This window comes from Alosa sapidissima, chromosome 9 (genome assembly GCF_018492685.1).
Source record: "Alosa sapidissima isolate fAloSap1 chromosome 9, fAloSap1.pri, whole genome shotgun sequence".
Lineage (NCBI taxonomy): Eukaryota > Metazoa > Chordata > Actinopteri > Clupeiformes > Clupeidae > Alosa > Alosa sapidissima.
Window position 1 is genome coordinate 1,173,430 of NC_055965.1, and position 20,274 is coordinate 1,193,703.

Consider the following 20,274-nt stretch of genomic DNA (forward strand, 5'->3'; position numbering starts at 1 on the left):
TCCACTTCTAACTGTACATTGATGCAAACAGCATACCTTATTCAGAGTGATTACACAGCTGAGCTATTCACACTGTTATGTAACAACAAAAAAACATGTTGCTTGTTTTTAACATGTTGCTTGTTTTAAAAAAATATATATTATTACATTGTGTGATCAATATGCCAGATTAAATGCACAGGGGTGCAAATAGCATACACTGATATTTGTACCAGACAAGGTACTAATAGAACACATTGCTGTGTGCACCGGGGTACGAATTGCATACATTGATATTTGTACCAGACAGGGTACTAATAGGACACATTGCTGTGTGCACCAGGGTACGAATAGCATACATTGATATTTGTACCAGACGGGGTACTAGGACACACGCACCGGGGTACGAATAGAATTCACTTCTTATTGCACCAGGGTACGAATAGCATACACTGCTAATTGTACCAGGGGTGCAAATAGTCTTACCCTTTTTTTTTTCTATGTCCGAATATTGGGGGGCATTTTGGTCACATCTGAATATTGAGGGGGACACGTCGACACGTCCCCCAATAGCTCTGAGACGTAAGCTACCCTAGCGGCAGCAGGAACATACTTCTTTTCTTTTCTTTTCTTTTCTTTTCTTTATCATTTTCCTTGTAGATTGTAGGTTTTGTCTCATTTTCATTTAAGTATAAATTGAAACATAGGCTGCTTTACCTTTAGTTTACACAGAACTAGTATAATGGTCGTTCTCATTTTATCGTAGTATTACGGCTTATTTTACATTACCGTAAACACGCGCTGTTGGCCACCTCCTACACCAGAAGTTATGGAAAGATCACACATTTCAGTTATGGTTTAGCAGGAAGATGTTTGTTTATCTGCGTTCCTAAGGCGTTGAAGCTCGTACTCGTTCAAGACCAAGCGTGCTTTAACACTACAGTGTCGATTACGCCAAGATATATCTTAGTTAAGTTTAAACTTTGTCGATTCTTGACTAAAGGCATTATGATATGTCAAGAGTAATGTTCAGTTCGATAAAGTGCTAACAGGGCTAACTTACATCTGAAGACATTAGACGTAGCCTAACATGCAACCGGGACACTATTGCCAGACGATACGGAGTCAGAGATAAGTAAGTTCACCTCGCCTTATGGTAACTTAGATGATATCTTACACCTAATCAACGTCTGTAAATCAAGCTAACATCACGTAGCCATTAGCTTGGGAGCTTTCGAATTAACGTTAGAACTGCATGTTTCAGATGTAACGATTAACGATAGTAAGGCAACTTCATGTGAAAGGAGGTTTACTGGTGAGATAGGCAAATGGAATCAAATAGCTTAGCCTACTTGGGGTTAACGTAATGTTGAATGTAAGACATCGTTCTAATGGCACTCTGTTCTTTCTTTCTTTCTTTCTTAAAGGTGGCGGAAGTTTCTCAATAAACAGCTTGTTGAAAACCTGAAATGCTGGAGAGAGCACTTCCTGGACAAAAAAAAAAAAACCTAGCACAGTAGGCTATTGTTACAAGTAGCCTAACTGATAACTTGTGAGAGGGAATTCCATGCCCTGGAATGGAATTGTGCACAAATGCTGCGATGGAGAGTTGTTATCGCCCGACATGTGAGGTGGTCGAGCCCAGTCATTCAAGGCCTATTCCTGTGTATTCTGACATTTGGTGTAGTTCTACCTTTGTGTTGTCATCGTTTAATGTACTCTTACTACTTTCTGAAGTTCATGTACTTGGACTCCATGAGTGAGGAGGCTCTTAAGGACAGCTATAATAAAGGCCAAGAAGCACTACATTTCTGGCAGGAGATGACCTCATCAACAAAAGCTTCAGCTCTTACCCCAACATCTGCTCCAGAGTTTCCAGAATTTTTAGTAACTGTAGTCACAGCAAAACGCAGAGAGGGCCAGGACTACCATTATCTCCTGCAAGTGATGCAGCGGCTATTGTCTCTGCTTGGGGATTGTGGGGAAAGGCCCTGTGCTGAGGTGCTAGTATGTGATGTGGAAACTGGTCCATTGTTAAATGAGGATGCCACACTGTTAGAAAAACAGTTCCTGGTGGTGAGGCGCTCAGCAGAGCAATCAAAGAGAAGGGGTAGACTAAACACTTTTGAAAAAGAGAAACAGGACTATGTGTACTGCCTACGCAAAGGCTGGGAGTTGAGGAGACCAAAAAATGTACTAATGTTAGAGGATGATGCACTGCCAAGACCTGATTTCTTTTCTGTAATCCAAGATTTGCTCTCACGGTCCTTTACGCGTAACACTCTCTATGTGAAGCTGTACCATCCTGAGCGCCTGCAGAGGTACTGGAACCCAGAGCCTTACCGCATTTTCGAGTGGGTGGGCTTGGGACTTGTAGGGGCGTCTGCTTTCTTCTTTATGTTCTCGTACTGCTCTCGCATTTTACTGTCCTTCTCAGTTTCCCATTTCCTCTTTTTCACTGTGTATGTCATGGTTGCTGTGGAGCTGGTTGGCAGGCACTACTTGTTGGAGATGCGGCGTCTCTCCCCACAACTCTATGCTGTTTCTCCTGCAACAGAGTGCTGCACACCTGCCATGCTTTACCCAGGAAATGCCTCTGCACGGGTGGCTGACTACTTGGACCAAGTGACCTGTTCCAAAGGAAATGCTAAAGACACTGTGTTGTATAAGATTGCCAGAAGTACTCAAGGGGAGAGAGCACACAGTGTAGAGCCTAATCTGATCTCTCACATTGGGGCATACTCTTCGGTCAGGAGCAACCCTTTGCGTCCCAAGCTGCTGCCATAGATGCATAGGAAGTGGTGGGAAAAAAGTTTTGTATTTGATTGAATTCTTGGTTGGCCAAATGATTTGTAAGTCTGAATAGCATGTCTGTCCAACTGTTGATATAACCTAAGTTGGTCAAATGTCAGGCTTGGGAGGCTGTAATTGTTTTGTCATAGTTAAGCCTTAAGAAATATGTGTATCATATTGGTTGTGGATATCTATCTATATTGATTTTATTGATTTCGAGTTTTTATCTTGAGTTCTATCTGCTTATCATAACATTAACTGTGAAATGTTGATTCACAGCAGATGATTGGACAAATAAACATAGGCCTATGATGATTATTATAGCCTAAACATGTGTGTTTATTTTTAATACTGAAATAATTAACAAAACATACATTTTATTTTACTATGTTATAACGTATTTTGCATGAATGAGCCTTAAGTAGCCTAAACATGTATTTATCAAGCTTTGTTTTTTCCCCTCCAGAAAATAAAGTATCTAACACTCCTCAAAGTGAAAGGCACAATGTCTATTGATTAACCACATGAATTCCAATGCAAATTTCTAGTTTTTGCATGAAATTGCACTGTGCCTATTTATGAGGGCATTGTTCCCACCTCTTTTGGGGCCTACCATCAAATGTTTGAAAGAAAGAAGAAAGCTGAGAACCTAGTTTTCGTAAGAAACAGTCAAAATAACTGTGATGTACTGACACAGAGTTACAGAGGTTAGAATATAGTTTAGTAGTTTCTGCTGGATTACAAGCATCTCTGAACTGACCACATTTCAGCCCTCTAGGTCACTTGATATTACTTACAAACACAACTGAGCCCTGGCACCAGGTCTTGTGAAGCTGTGTGCAAAAGTAGATCAATATAGAATGAAAATATGAGTGCTTTAGACCATTATTTGCCAAGGTATGTTCATGCGTTTTGTAAAATGCCCATGGAAACTCCCCATTGGACTTTTTGTTATCCAAAATGCATACTGATAATCAAATGCTTTACTGCACATGAACCCCTTTGTGTAGAAGCATAATCCTGGTCTCAAATGAAAGGTAACACTTTGAGGTTTCTTGTGGACTATTTAGTTTGTATGTAAGGTGTTCTGATATAGACTGACTACACAAAAATATGGAATAATTTCAAAAAAGTCTCTATTTCTGCATTTACTTTGTTGGCTCAATAAGTGTGTATAAGATAGACTATACATCTGTACAACTAATATTGGATAATACAACATGAAGATTCAATTTCTATGGATTCTTGTGAATATTTCAGTACCCAATATGTTGCATCTACATATCAGCTACACTGACTGCAGCCAGAGGTCAGGGTAGCACCAAAAGCCGAGGAGGGGGAGGGGGCATTTTGGATCAAATTTAATTGAGACATAATAAGATTAATCCGAGAATGTAAAGCACTATACTGATTGTACATGAAAAAAAGTTGTCATTTATGGATTCCCAAGAGTCAAAGCTTTCAAATGGTGTATTTAATTACTATGCTACATAGCAATATGGTGCAGGCTATAAGATATTTGAATGTTGGGGGGCACTAAAGATTAACTGGTTGATGAAGTAGAATTGTGTGCACATTTATGCAAGAGGAGCATGATTGAAATTAAATGGTTGTAGCATCTTGGAAGAAAGGAAGTGGTAAGGTGACGACAGCTCTAGAGGGCATGTTGCGTTTGAAGGTTTGGTCACTTCCCATAGGTTTTTTTTTTTTTAATCGGGAGATCTCTCATCAGGGGACCATTCATTTAGATCATCCAATCAGAACACTAAACCGGTCCGGCAAAAATTCTTAAATCATTGCTTCATATCATTCAAGGGCTGTTTACGTGTCTACTTACTATGATGAAAGTTGTTGTAAGAAAATGTCAGTTTGAAGACTCCCAGTTCCCTGTGGTGTGGCAACTTCAGAGATAAGCTACATCAGCAGTTAATTAGAACTGTTGCGTAGCCTATTTAAGAAAATGAACAGTTATACTTTCAGCAAGCCTTTATCTGACTCTGCGATAATTTTACCTATAGGCCTGGTGAAATGCTGACCATCCGAATCTTTCTCTCAGTCTTTTCCGCTATTTCCGTCACATGACGGAAATCACAGTAAGCTACAGAGCAAAAATTTTGCCCTTTCAGCCGCATGAATTATAATGGAGTATTTTCCCAAAGCTGCAAAGAAAAGACAGGGCAACGTTTAATTACTTCAGGCTACTCTATTAAATATCCTCCTGAAAGACGCAACAATTGATCGTTGCAAGAGTTGCAGCCGGCTACTTCGGGAACTGCGCTCATCCTGGAAGAGAATTTCATTCCAGCTGTTCGCGTGCTGACTTTGAGGCGTCACCTCGGTAGCTCATGAGATAACTTTGAAAAAGTGCTTAAGAGTAGGCTAGAGCTGTTATTGTGCAGCCTGAAGAATGTCTAAGACCGGGAAGACCGAAAAAGGAGAGTCCGAGGCTGCAGAGGACCATGGGGTTAACACTAACTCAGATGTCGATTCCAAGACAAAATATGTGAGTACGGCAGATAGATGTAGGCTACCCCAGGTTTTGGACATTGTTATCTGTGACCTTAATTAAAAAGGTTGGTGCTAGGCCCACCACGGTTCTGTGTTACATGGACATGTTTATTTGCAGATGTCAAAGTTTCGCCTTCAACATAGGCTATTTAGCATGACTATCAAATGTGGATGTTAAAGGCCTTTGATTTGCGTTGTATTGCGTTGCGTTGCGTTTTTAAATCTTGAGCAGCCTACATCCTGCATGCCACCTCTTCTATCACCCTGTAAACCTTCCCCCCACTCCGCACTGACAAATTCGCAGTTTGAAACTAAATGAGCATTATTCATGGCTGTAGTAGCCTTGTATCAGTTTTCTTGTCCATCATTGATGCCCATTGCAATTTCTTGTAATCGACTCGGAGGTGCAATGAAATCCGTCTATCCAGGATTTAGCCTAGGAATAGCCTATGCAAAGTATACTAACTAGACTTAACTGAAGTGGTCTTCAAACGGTCAGAGTTTCGATAGTTAAATATGGCGCTGGAGTCATAGCCTATATGAAATTGTAGCATTGTAGCAATTAGGAATTTACTTTAATATGTAGGCTATGTTGCATATGACAGGACTTTGACCTTGCAGCAGTGTATGTCTCAGATGCCCAATACAATAGGAACATCTTCTTTGATGCCTCTCCGCAAGCAGTCAGGTAGGCTATGCTCAACCACCAAAACGTTTGTATAATGATGGTGAAGGAAAGATGTGGATGACATTTTTTATTTGTTTTGTCAGGCTCTATAAGTTTTACAACCACTGGGGCTTGCAAGTCCTTATCTATCTCTTCATAATTGTGGACCTAGGGCTAGCTGCGATTGAAGAGCCTGCACTGATTCCTGATATGCCAATATGGGTAAACAATTAGGCTAATTAACACACAACAACAATATGATGCCATAAACAAGTTAACAACAATTCAGTTTCATGTAATATAGCAAATAAACTCCATTGGTTTTCATTTGTGCACATAGGAAATGGATGTCCCTTTTCTGACACAAATCCCCCCACCCCACCCCACCCCACCCCCTGTCTTCCAGGCCTCCTCCATTGTTGAGCTCATATGCCTAATGGCTTTCACAGCTAGACTCACTCACTATGCTAAAGTCATTCCCCGTGAGAAGTTCTGGCTGGACCCGAAGAACATTTTTATCATTGTCATCATTTCAGTAAGGACCTATAACACTGTATTTCCCATCATGTGATGTTCACAGTGAGTATGACGGGACTACCCTGTAGTGACACGTACAGACGAATCACAAATGTGCCACACAAAATGCTGACAGTAGGGTTTGCATTTTGGGTCAGACATGCAGTTTTAATTGCAGTTAAATGTATTTTATATGGATGCTCTATTCCAAAAGCACACCCATTTAATGAATATATTTTATACTTAGCCAATACACCAGAATCAGTATTGCAAAGCATTATTTCAGCCTACTTGAATCATTTTCTGTATGACTTCTATGTTTTTTGTCATACGGGTTCTTAGCACACCACAGGAAACTTTATTGCAAACACATGGAATATGCTGAGGAGTGCATTGTTCATTGAACTTTGGCCTTTTGTCAAACCTATTCAGCACTTTTCACCATAGTTAACAACCAGAATGTGTGGTATTCATTCAGGGTGTGTTATGTTGTCTGAATTGCACACAATTCACTCTTAGAAAATCTAGAAAATGATTTCCAGTCATGCTGTTGGTGTAGATATTTACAGAGCCCCCAAAGGACCATGGTGGGAATGATCTTTTTAGAGCCCCTTTTGCAATCCCTCGCAATACTTTTGACTTTGCGAGGGAACGCAAAAGTGTTTCAAGGGAACGCAAAAGGAGCTCTAAAAATATATTTCCACCTCTGAAAAGGGAATTCCCACATGGTCCATTGGGGGCTCTGTACTAGATATTTTAATATATTTTTAGTGAATGTTTCTTTTTGTTATCTGACTCGTACATTTATTTCTTGCTCTTTCTATTTCTCAGCTCTCTCTGATTGATATGATCATATATGTGGGTTTGAAAACTGCTGGACATTTTGGAGTTCGTTGGTCCAGAGTCCTCAGACCTCTTCTGCTTGTAAACATTACAGAGGGTCGACAGGTCTAAATAACAAACTACTCTTCACATTCAAGAACTTGTTCTTATTACAGTATGCATGTCTAATACTGGTTTGTTGTTATTGATGCACTAGTGTTTTATGCATTTAATACAGACATTCCTTATCTTAGAGAAGATAATTCATCATAATGTCACATGACAATCAATCATAATGTGCCTTTTCAGAGGTGTTCCTATTGAAATAGTCTGCTCTTATTTTTTGACATTACTGTTTTCTCTTCAGCTGCGTCGGGCATTCCGGAGCATTCGTAATGCCCTGCCACAGATCTTTTATGTCTTCCTCCTGTTCATGTTCAGTGTGCTAATGTTCTCCCTCATGGCCCTGAAACTGTTTGGCAAAAGGCAAGTCAGCTTCTCCTGTAAATCTCACTCCAAAAATGACTTGATCATGCTGTGTGTGTGTGTGTGTGTGGTTTGTTTGATAGCAGCATCCTGGTTTTGTTCACAATGATCTCCTACAAATGTTGTATGGTACTTGTATTTTCAGTCTTAACAGGTGTCTATGTTTTCTAGGGGTCTTGAAACAGTGGAAGGAATCAAGTATTTTACCAACTACTTGGAGATTGTCTTTGATCTTTATGTTTTAGTCACCACTGCCAACAGCCCAGATGTCATGTAAGAGTTGGATTTTAGTTATTAAAGCTGTGTGTGTGTGTGTGTGTGTGTGTGTGTGTGTGTGTGTATATGCATGGGGCTATACATAACAGCATTCACATCTTGTTTTAGCATGTAGATAACACTCCTATGCATCCAACAATGGCAGCGCCATCTGACAATGTTTGTGAATGACAGGATTAAAAGTTATTCTGAACAGGAGGGAGATAGCACAGATAGTGTGGGGCCTCATGTTACACACCAGAAGAGCAGACATACAGCTCTGTAACGTCATTAACAGTGGTCTGCCCATCAGCTAATCTTCAATCCATGTCACCATGGGGGCATTCAACTGCATGTCTCCCTGTTTATTCTTCATATTATTATATTCTTCATATATTCTTCAGTAGTCAAGGCTGGATAGCGTTGAAGGCGCTTGAGAAGTTAAAGAACATAATTCACACCATACTGTTGGGTCTGTCAAGGGAGGAGTAGGCTATAAATCAGCCACTGATCAGCCATCTGATAACCAGCCACATATTTGGAATATAGACTGTTATTATAAATGGCGTAGTGTAAACCGAAGAGTGCTTAGTAAATATTGTTCTCTGGACAATTATAACACATTCTCTCTTTGTATTTCTTTATAGGATGCCAGCATACAACTACAGTAGTTTCTTTGCTATTTTCTTCATTGTGTATATCCTCATAAACACCTATATTTTCATGTCGGTCTTCCTTGCGGTTGTATACAACAACTACAAAAAATACTTAAAGGTAAAGTAAGTTTAGAGTTAAAATGACAGGTGTATAAATTATCTTAAATATTCTGTGGATTCAAAAATGTGAAATGTGTACAACTGAGGGTAGAATGGTCTAAAATGTGGCTTTTGCAGTTTTTCCATCAGTCTATCTACATTGTTTGTAATTTTCAGGAGGAAGTACGGCAGCTTGTGAAAGCCAAAAGGAGGAAGATGTTGCTGGCCTTTTCTGTGCTTCAACAGTCTGGTCTGGGGCAAGAACCAGTGGTGAGCAAGGCCCATTGGAACCAGCTGGTGTGTTTGGTCCAGCCTGGCATCAGCAGTGCCCACAGAGAGCTTCTGTGGAGTGTCTTTGATGACAACAACAAAGGTTACATAGGTCAGAACACAAGCATCCAAGTTCAATGTTTCTTCAAAAAGCTGTTACATATTTATTGATAATTTAAGTAGGTCATCATGAATATGATCAAAGTCTGTCATCAATTCTGTTGAATGGTATACACACTGCAGATTTGTGATGAATGAAAATAATATATGATTATTCTACAGTAGAGTATATTCAGAGGCTGTCTTGGTTCATTTAAACCAAATAGCCATCTTTTCTTCTCACTGCTGGTATTAGGGGTTTGGTTCCGTGTGTTGGGCTGTAATAGTACAATATGCCAATGGTTTGGTACACTTTACGTTTTTTCACCCACAGTAATGGTAAAGTTTCAATAACATCCTATAAAAATACACATGTAAACTATTAGGAACCATATGTAAGATTGTGGCCAAAACTGGTACTGCAATCACTTTCAAATTACTGTAGAGCGGTGTATCCCCTCCCACTTCACCCCTGACTCGAGGTTGCCAACCCGGATGCCGAAACACTACTGACTTTGTGATTAGTCGATAGGTAGAGGGTGGCGCATCAGGCCAAAACACAACATGACATGACAAAAAACAACATCAACATCAGTTGAGGGCTGCAACTTCACTTTCTAAATGACAATGTCCTGGCCGGACTATTGTTGTCAGTGATATAAGTATTTGAAATGAACATGATTTCTTAATGTCTAGTGACATATCAGGGCCATTAATTGAAATACATTTCTTACATACTGTTCCTTTAACTATATATTTTTTCTATAGACAAAACAATTCAATTCAGAATAATGGCGGTGTTTCTACAGTTTGTACTACAGTGAGGTAGCTTTCAATTGCTCTGGAGGTCCAACTATCAGTAGAGAGAGCTAGATTGGGTCAATATATTTAAAGTTTGACATATCATTAAATTGATACAATTAAAATGTTTTTTTCATCATGTAACAAAAGTCTGCTCCTATAGGCTAACCACCAAATGTTACTGTAAATCTTTGGCCATTAATGCTACTGTTATTTCTTTTATTGTTAAGCTACCCCCGGCTCCGGTGCAGTTTTGTTGTTTTATCAGTCTACGATGCAGGATGATGCAAAGCTACCGATTCAATTTCATAAAACTTAGTGAAAAGAATTACAGGGGCGATTGGAGGATCTGACCTCCCGCCTCCAAAAGAGATAAAATACTTGCTCTGTTAAAGGAACATGCCAACATTTTGGGAAATTAGCTCATTCACCATCTCCCCCAGAGTTAGTTAAGATGATGCATACCCTTCTTGTCTCTGCAGTAACGCAGTCTGAAGTACAGTACCCTCCATTAGCATAGCTTAGCATAGGTCATTGAGGTGGGCAGTTCCAACTATATGCCAAAAGTGACCGAAGATCTCAAACATTGTTGTATTTGTGTTGTGACTAGTATGTCTGAAAGCAAAAAAAAGCAACACCTCAATAATATGACAAAATCCTAAAGACATTCATCCGAGCACACCAGCACAGTCTTTTATGTAGTGTTGTCAGGGGCTTGTTGCTAAGGTCTCGCCACTTGTTAGACTTGACAGTGTTCTCTCAAAATAGCGGTGTAGAACATGTGTATTTCACTTTAGACCAGCTTTTTTTTGTCAGTAGCATTAACATAGCAAATTGTGATCATGCGCCTGACCATCGTTTTTTTCATCGACATGCCTGTGGGTGCACAAGGTTCATTTGACAACTTGTGCACATGATGGAATAATGATGATCATTGTGCCAGTGTAAACTAGCAACAAGACTTGTCACGCCTGGCGCCACGCAAAGTGTAAGATTGAGCCCAAAATGTTTCAAAAAGCATTTGAATTCATCATATTCACCAACAGGCATGTACAACACAATTTTATAGTACACCTGTTGAATAAACATTTTTTTATTCTTGTTCTCGTCTTTCTTGTTTCCCTTTTCTAGGAAAGTTGGAGTTCATCCAGCTTCCAGATCTGCTGAATATCCAGGTTATTACAATGAAGACCCGGCCACACCCACTGAAAAGATGGTTCCCTGCTGCTTATGACTCCAGCACTAGCCGTTTTGTCCAACGTGTAGTGCAGCACAAGTGAGACAGCTTCCCTTGAAAACCCTTGTTTGGCTGTTCAGGACCCCTGTATATTACCTATATTTTAAATGTATCCCTTAACTTCTGCACTGCACATACTGAAAGCCCTTCAGCACAGAATGATATTGAGAATGAATGATTATTTCACAATACATTACAATATAATGCACAGTGAAAGATTTTTTACAATACATTACAATATAATGCACAGTGATTTGAAGATTGGTGAAGATTTGAAGATTTTGAGTAGTTCAAGTTTAAAGTTTACAGTCATACATAATAACAAGGCACATCACTACTAGTAATGACATTCTTGGTATCAGGACCAGCTAAAGTTCAAAGACATCCTATGTAAGTTTTTTTACCTTAATATTACAGCTTTGAAGTAATTTTGATGGTAAACTTTTGTCAGAACATTCTCAATGGCATAGCAGAAAGCATCTGAAGCCACTGACTCTCTACTGCTGAACCCCCAATGTAATGTAGGCTACTTTAGTCTATGATCAGCTCCAGCAAGCTGTTGAGGCAAGTTGTTGTCCTGGCACCATGATGTCAAAGCTCTCACCTTTGCGCTGTAGGCAGAATCTCTCCATCTGTGCGTTGATGATATTATCATCAGCAAACATGATAATGTTGGAGCTGTGGCCGTGCAGTCATGAGTGAACAGGGTGTACAGCAGGGGACTGAGCACAAATCCCTTGGGGGGGCACCAGAACTGAGTGTGGAGGAGGTGACGTTACCTATCCATACTGCCTGTGGTCTGCCTGTCAGGAAGTCTAGATTGTTGATGAACATCAACTGCACATACATGTTTTTCTGGTCCAGAAAATTATTACTTGTGGTCAGTGTGTCTGACACCTTGCACTAAGCAAGAGAAGGAGATGGTCTGCACACTGTATGGGCTCCAAGAGGTACTTTATTTATTTTTAAAAGGCAACGTTTTGATCTCAACATCAGGCAAATAAGAACTGGTAGGGAAGGCCTATATCACATGACCATAGAGGCCTAGTAATCAGACACCTGCCAACCTGCCTACCAACATTATGCAAAGTACATGAAATATCAATGCATGGAATAGCAATCCATATAAAAACAGTTAAGTGTATAAGAATTTAAGGATTTACAATTGGCTATGCCATATAGGAAGACTAGTAACATGGTGGAAACATCACAAGAAAGGTTTAAGATCAAAATACATGTTTAGACCCTTTGGAGAAAGTTGATCATCCCACGACACCGGTCATTTGCACACTGCCCAAAATTCATAAAGACTGCCAGAATCCTCTGGGAAGATATATTATTGCAGGCATCGGTTCGCTTACTGAAAAGATTTCGACATTTGTAGATTCTTTTCTAAAACCGCATGTTACCTCACTGCCATCGTTCGTAAAAGACTCAATGGACATGATTAAGATTCTAAAGGAAGTCCAACAATCGGCATACTTAAATCCTCAAATTATGGCCGGGATTCTATTTATAGCCGGGCCTCAGATTCGGACAAATAAAAGCCAGTATAATTTTGTTTCAACTCATAAAAGAGCTCTTCTTAATCATTTATATTGTTGGTTGGTTTAATGTTGTTGCCAATGAAGGGTCATTGCTACACCATGAGTCTCCAACACGTTGCTATCAAGCTACCAGTCGCACGCAGCACCTTTCTGAGCTAGAGGCTGAAGCAATAACCTACATTTAAACACAATTGTTGCTGCCAGGCACCAGCCTACGAATTTGATAAAAAAAGGAACTCATGCATAATTTTAAAAATAACTAAATCTTAGACCTCTTTGGCTATATGGAATAAGGTTTCCCTTGCAGCACAGCACACGTTCCATGAATGAATGAAAGCGGATGCCTTATGCAATAAGCGGATGGAAATCCCGACACTCTTTCATATATGAAACATGCATGAAAACATTTGAAAGCAAAACTCACTGCCATGTAATATTTGATCGCTGTTTTGCTACTAAATGTCTTTCACGTGAATACGCACAGAAAGTGAAAGTAGGCCTACTATGCTCCGTGTCTGTAGCTGTCTGTTCACGTCCGCAATCGATTATAACGTTCCTCAAATGGAGAACACATCCATGTTCTCTCGCGTTATAGGCTGTCATGCTTCTGTGTTTGCAAAATTCCTGACTTCCTGATCGCTAAACGTTTGTTTTCCTTTCCTGTCGATAGTGGTTGATGTAGAAGCATCTATATAGGCTATAATTTGACTTCAGCGGTGACAAATCCTGCTGAGAGAGAGCAAAGACAAAGAGGCACACACAAAGTGGTCCTGCACGCGTGTGTGTGTGTGTGTGTGTGTGTGTGTGTGTGTGTGTGTGTGTGTCTTGGGGTTTAATTGAAGTCAGAGTTGCATGGTCTGTCCAGTCTAGCATTCAGGACGCTCCATTATTAGATTAACGTCCGACAGCGCTGTAAAATGTGTGGGAATTTCTCGCATTATGATGGCTAGAGTTGCGGGACTTTTATTAGTATGCTCAATACTTAGTAATAATTTATGCGCAATAGCCTACTCGCAATCCCGCGCTGAAATTTAGGCCCTGGTTTTAAATCTTTTTTTCTCTGCTTTCTCGGAGGTGGCCAGCGAGCATTTGTTCTGCTGCCAGCTTGTGCCAATATATCGTCCAAAATGCTTGATTGCTTTGCATTCTCCACATTTTTAGCTAAATTTTCATGTACCACATCAGCATTTTTGTTCAGTGAATCTTTTGTAAATTGCTTTACAATAGCGTCGGGCCCTTGTCAGCAGCCTTCGGCTTGCCTCTTGCCACTATTCACTCCTTTGTCTTCAACATTCCCTGTAGAATTCTCAATATTTTGGGCCTCAATGTGTAACAGTTACATAGTCTGTCTGTTCTTAGTCTTGGATTTTGTGAAATAAATGTCTAAATATCACCTGCTTGCTGCAGCCTTGGTCGGCACGTCCTTTAAAACCGCATCTTTTTCTCTCTCGAGCATTTAATCTGCTGCCGGCTTGTCTCTCCACATCATCCAAAATGCTTGATTGCATTTGTAACGGGCAAAACTGTACCCATTAAGGAACATTTACAATTTAGCATTTAGCCTACTGTTCTTACTCTATTCAGGGGGCAGCTAGCTATGTGGCCGTGTCAGTATTGTGTGAATGTGCACCTACCTTATAAATTCCCACCCTTCCACTAAAACCAAACAGACTAGGATATTAACTGGTTAAGTAGCGAATTTATTTGCACTTCACCCTCTAGTTGAATGAAAAATGAAAATAGAAAGTAATATACAAAACAACAACAAAAATATATATATGTATACTAATAATCACAAAAGAAAAGAGGCTTTCAGTGAGCCCCAAAATAACTTTATATTGTTAACATTTTGAATGCATGACAAAAACATGACAAACAGCTTAAGGCTGCATTTATTGAAACAGGCTACTAAAATGTTGAAACTTAAAACCAGCCTGTAAACTCAACCCTTCCTTTTAGCACAGAAAATCTTAACAAACAGAATGAGTCTACCGTAATGCATATGACTGAGAAGGCTATAGTTCCCAGCATGTAGGCCTATTCCGTAGTGTAGTTGCAACGCAGTTCGTGTAGAAAAGTTTGTGTTTTTAAACGACAACAGAAATGTCCGTCTCACTTAATGTGAATCTCAGTGAGGGATTATTCCGTCGTGTTGGAAAAGCACATTAACGCTTCAGTTCGTAGGCCTATTCCTCATGCCCAGTTCCTCATACTCACGAAGGGAGGCGGGAGAGGGAGAGCATCCAAACTTGCCAGATTGAGACACTCCAGCGCCGTCTACACGGGTTCAGTGCGCTGCAAACACTCCTTCGGACACAAAACAAAACTTCACGATCAGCTTCAACGCTTCACCGGCTTCCACTGCTTACCGCCATGTTAATCTCTGTCAGTTTCACTCTCCGAAGTCCCGCCCCTCCCTCTGTATCTGTGTCCTTTCATTGGTCAGTTCTGTGACTCGTCACACATTGCATTCTCCACATTTTTGAGGAGCATCTCGCCAAAGATTGTTAAGGCGGAGCAAGATACTTAGTTGTAGCAAAGATTGTTAAGGCGGAGCAAGATGTTTCATCAGGAGCCACTTCCGGGAACCCGGATCGCACGAGGGGGGTGTCAAAATCCCCCTTTATGCAGAGCAGAGGCAGCGACTGCTCCATTGAAGTCTATGGGCATAGCTCAGAATTTCACCACATATGCTAAGGTCTTGGTTCTATAGAGTTAGGAATGTGAATTTCGGGCACGTTTTCATGATCCTCAAACCCTTCTGAACATTTCAGGTACATTTTTAGCATTTTTGAGCATTCCAGTCTGGAGAAAATCAACCTTATATCAGGTGTGCGCCAGTTATTTATGCAGCTGCTGTTGGCCGGTTGCAACGTACGCTCGTCAATACGTCATCGACACGCCTCTTTATGCAGACAGGATTCGATCCCCATTTCGCGCCCATAGACATGAACTACGACGAAGTATCTTGCTCCGCCTTAACAATCTTTGGTTGTAGTTCGTCTATGGGCGCGAAATGGGGATCGAATCCTGTCTGCATAAAGAGGCGTGTCGATGACGTATTGACAAGCGTAAGTTGCAAGCCCAGCCCACCTCCAAGTCAGCCATGTTTTTTTTGTATTACGTCACGCAGTTTAAAATTGCTGGCGGTGAGAGTGAGGCAGTCAGCAGAGAGAGAGCCAGGACTCGCAACGAGACTGAGCGAGCTGCAACATTCTACAAACCAGCAACTTACTGCAAAACACGTTTTATTGTGTAATTCAACACGTAAACTGTGGATTCAAACCAGTGCAACAACTCGCAACAGCACCAACGTTTCCATAAGAACGCCGTTGTCACACTACTCGTTCGTCAGATAGGAACTAGCTAGCTGGCTAGCTAGCCAGCAAAGTTAACCACCCAGATGGCAAGAGGCTAGCGGCGGCCCACCGCTTTCGCTGCCGCCGGCGGACCGCTGAGTTTTTGCACATCGGTTCTACCGCGGTCCGCTGGGCTGGGCCAACAAGTAGCCTATCTACCGGTGGTCCGATATCTGCTTGCTATCTGGGCAGTAGCCTATATTTAAGATGAGGAAATGTTTAGCTTGATCTAACCGGTTAACGTTACACAATGCATGCTTCTGGTTCACCTGTTGTTAATAAAGCAAAATCGCCCCTTGTAAGCTACATTTGGTTGTAATGGTGAATTCTTGCTGTTAAACTGATAGTCCATGATAATGAAACAACACACCATTCTACTTTTGAGGGCTAAATTAAATGAAATATGGCTCGTTTTCCGTTTGAACACATTGTCATCAATATTTAAAATGACCAATTTTATTATTGTTTCAAAACCGGAAATTGAATGAACGAAAAAAATACACGAACCCAATTACAGTAACTAGCCTAGGCCTACATGAAAAATTCACTGTTGTTGCATGAAATGTCATTTGTGTTTAGCCTACATCATCAGTTTCTATCATCTAATATGAAACAATATACTATATAATTCGCTACCGGGCTGTCGGTAGTAGGCCTAAAGCCAAAGCGTATGGGGAGTGATGTAGGCAAAGAAAACATGGCTGAGTTGGATGTGGGCGGGGCTTGATGTCAAGCCTCGCCTTCCCGCAGGCTGCAGCGAGGTGTACGTGACATTTTTAGCTAAATCTTCATGTACCACATCAGCATTTTTCTTCAGTGAATCTTTTGTAAATTGCTTTACAAATACCGTCGGGCCTATATAGGCCTATTGCCTGGCTTGCCTCAGCGTCGTCACGTCCTTTTAAAACAGTCTTTTTCTCTATTGTGAGCATTTAATCTGCTGCCAGCTCCACATCGCCCAAAATGCTTGATTGCATTGCATTCTCCACATTTTTAGCTAAATTTTCATGTATCATATAAGCATTTTTGTTCAGTGAATCTTTTGTAAATTGCTTTACAATTACCTTCGGGCCTATAGGCCTATCACCTGGCTTGCTTTGGTCACATCTAAAACTGCATCTTTTTCTCGCTCATGAGCATTTAATCTGCTGCCAGTTTGTGACTCCACATCGCCCAAAATGCTTGATTGCATTGTATTCTCTGCATTTTAGATACATTTTGGTGTACCACATGGTATTTTCTTTCAGTGAATCTTGTTTTGCAATAGCCTACCTTCCTGCCCTCCTCTTGGCTGCCTTCACTCCTTCGTCTTCATCTTTTTGGCCTCAATAATCCAGTTACATAGTCTCTGTTTTTGGTTTTGGATTTTGTGAAATACATTTCTAAATAAATGTGACTTATAGTCCGGTGCGACTTATATGTTTTTTTCCTGTACATGATTTTCCTGTTCCCATTTTTTGACTGATGCGACTTATACTCAGGAGCGACTTATAGTCTGGAAAATACGGTACATACTTTAGATACCATGTCTCCAAAGGGTCTAAACATGTATTTTGATCTTAAACCTTTCTTGTGATGTTTCCACCATGTTACTAGTCTTCCTATATGGCATAGCCAATTGTAAATCCTTAAATTCTTATACACTTGACTGTTTTTATATGGACAGGGTTGGGTCGTAACTGATTACAAGTAATCTGGATTATGTAATCAGATTATAAAAAATAAGCAACTAAAATCAGACCAGATTACATAAAAAATGTGTAATCAGATTATAGTTACATTCTCAAAGATTATTTGATTACATTGTGTTTATGTGTTTCATTACATACAGGAATGGGCAGAAATTCATCAGGAAGTAGTCTATTTTAAACTACAAAATACTGTATTTTTGTATTTTGAAAACACTCAAAATATGTTTTTCAAGGGGGCATGGAATCACTTTGTAAATCAGCCTTCACTACGAAGACGAACAAAGGAAAACAACCCGAAGGCCCTCCGAGAGGCGGGGTGGAAGAAGGGCCAAACCAGACAGACTCTATGGCAACGACCGGAACGGACCAAGGCAATGATTGTAGGATTATGAGAAGATGCAGGTGTGGATGGGAGAAGGTGACCACTTTCAGGGGGCTTAGGATTCACCAGGGAAGGAGAAAGTGTGAGGAGGGAGCCCGAAAGCAACATTGCGCTGCAGCTGCAGGTCAGACAAAAGGAACCACAGAGCTGAGGGATCCAACGTTGCAGAGGGAAGGCAAGTGGCAGAGGCAGGAGGGACCTTGGTGAACACTGATTCCTATGAAGGTGGCACTGATAACACCACTAGGACACCAACGGACCCCAGAACACCTTCACGTTCAGACACCCAAGAACCAGGACCGAGGACTGAAAGGAAAGAACCAGGGAGGAGGCAACCAGTGAAATGGCCAAAAGCGAATGAGACCGCAGTTTGGCAGCAGCTGGACAAGGAGAAGCAGAAGGGGAGGAGGGAGAGGGAGATTGAGGCACTGGTGAAGAGGCGGCGTCATCTTCGAAAACAGTGGAGGAAGGGGAGTCCAGAGGAGAAGGAGGGCCTGAAGCCACTGTGGGAGGAGGTGAAAAAGAGCATCGCCAGCCTACGGAGGGCGGAGCGCATCCGCAGGCGCAGAAGGCGGAAGGAGAAGGAGAGAAGCAGCTTCTTCAGGAAACCCTACCAGCATGCAAGACGGCTGCTTGAGGATAAGAGGAGTGGGAAGCTGGAGATCAGTCAGTCAGAGCTGGAGAACTACCTCAAGGAGCTCTACAGCGACCCAGCAAGACAAACCCCGCTAGGACCACCAGGGTATGTTCCTCGCCCAGCTCCGCCAGCTCACCTATTCGACACTGCTCTGCCCAAGCTCAGTGAGGCAGCAGAGGTTGTTCGGAAAGCAAGGGCAGCCTCAGCACCAGGCCCCAACGGTATACCCTATAAGCTGTACAAGTATTGCCCAGGGGTCCTGAAACATCTATGGGAGCTCTTGAGAGTGGCCTGGAAGAACCAAGTCATCCCGACAGAGTGGCAAAGAGCAGCCACTGTCTTCATCCCGAAGGAGGCTAACTCCACCACCATCGGTCAGTTTAGGAGTATTGCGCTCCTGAACGTCGAAGGCAAGATCTTCTTTGCCATCCTAGCCAGGAGGTTGACCAGCTACCTCACAAACAACGGGTACATCGACACCAGCTGCCAGAAGGCTGGGGTGCCAGGCTTCCCAGGGTGCGTGGAACACTCTGCAGTGATATGGGAGCAGATCCAGCGAGCAAAAAGAGAGAAAAGCGACCTGCATGTGGTGTGGCTAGACCTCGCCAATGCAACGGGTCAGTTCCCCACCAGCTAATCGAGTATGCCCTGGACTTCTTCCATATCCCTGTCTGCATTCGCGCCCTGGTGTCAAGCTACTTCGCAGACCTCCAGATGTGCTGCACACATCAAGACTTCACCACGAGCTGGCAACGACAGGAAGTTGGCATTGCCATGGGATGTTCTATCTCTCCCATCCTGTTCGTAGCAGCATTTGAGGTCATCCTCATAGGAGCAAGGAAGATGGCAGGAGGGGTGAAGCTGCCATCTGGACAAAGGCTGCCACCAGTGAGAGGCTACATGGACGACATCACCACCATCCTCCAGACAGCAGCATGCACAGCGAGACTGCTGAAGAGGATTGACGAGCTTGTGACCTGGGCAAGGATGAGAATTAAACCTGCAAAGTCACGCAGCCTGTCCCTTAGGAAAGGGGTCAGGAGCGACCACACCACCTTCATTGCAGGTGGCGAGGAGATTCCGTTGCTGGCTAGTCAAGCCGTCCGTAGCCTCGGTCAGACCTACACGGCAGACCTCTCCGACAAGCAGATGGGGGGAAGCAGTGAGGAAGCAGCTTGCAGAAGGCTTGGCAAGGATCAGCGAGAGCCAGCTCCCTGGCAAGTACAACGTATGGACTTACCAATTCATACTGTACCCAAGGGTGATGTGGCCACTGAAAATGTGCGAGGTCCCCTCCTCAGTGGCAGATAAGATGGACATGTTAGCAAACGTGTTCATCAAGAAGTGGCTGGGACTGCCAAGATGCCTGTCAGATGTGGGGCTATTCGGGAGGAACATTCTCCAACTGCCATTGCAGTCCGTCAGCCAGGGATACAGGCAGGAAAAGGCTCGAATGGTGCTTGAGCTGAG

General features: G+C 42.0%; 2 protein-coding genes across 4 annotated transcripts in view; both read left to right on the forward strand.

Moving 5' to 3' along the window:
• Window positions 1–786: 786 nt before the first annotated feature.
• pgap4 (post-GPI attachment to proteins GalNAc transferase 4) lies at window positions 787–3,265 on the forward strand. Its single transcript, XM_042104756.1, has 2 exons — window positions 787–1,114; window positions 1,407–3,265. The coding sequence occupies exon 2, from the start codon at window positions 1,573–1,575 to the stop codon at window positions 2,764–2,766; it is 1,194 nt and encodes a 397-aa protein (XP_041960690.1). The 5' UTR covers window positions 787–1,114; window positions 1,407–1,572; the 3' UTR covers window positions 2,767–3,265.
• Window positions 3,266–4,652: 1,387 nt separating this feature from the next.
• The window catches only part of tpcn3 (two pore segment channel 3), a 29,495-nt gene continuing 13,873 nt past the window's right edge, over window positions 4,653–20,274 (forward strand). The window contains exons 1-10 of one of the 3 annotated variants that reach the window (XM_042104752.1): window positions 4,653–5,275; window positions 5,886–5,968; window positions 6,052–6,169; window positions 6,354–6,482; window positions 7,295–7,411; window positions 7,653–7,771; window positions 7,943–8,044; window positions 8,674–8,800; window positions 8,920–9,163; window positions 11,083–11,227. In XM_042104752.1, coding sequence (XP_041960686.1) covers window positions 5,180–5,275; window positions 5,886–5,968; window positions 6,052–6,169; window positions 6,354–6,482; window positions 7,295–7,411; window positions 7,653–7,771; window positions 7,943–8,044; window positions 8,674–8,800; window positions 8,920–9,163; window positions 11,083–11,227 — 1,280 coding nt within the window. In that variant the 5' untranslated portion in view covers window positions 4,653–5,179. Of the gene's footprint in view, window positions 5,276–5,885; window positions 5,969–6,051; window positions 6,170–6,353; window positions 6,527–7,294; window positions 7,412–7,652; window positions 7,772–7,942; window positions 8,045–8,673; window positions 8,801–8,919; window positions 9,164–11,082; window positions 11,228–20,274 lie in introns of those variants that run through there. The other 2 variants (XM_042104753.1, XM_042104755.1) reach the window with 2 other exon arrangements.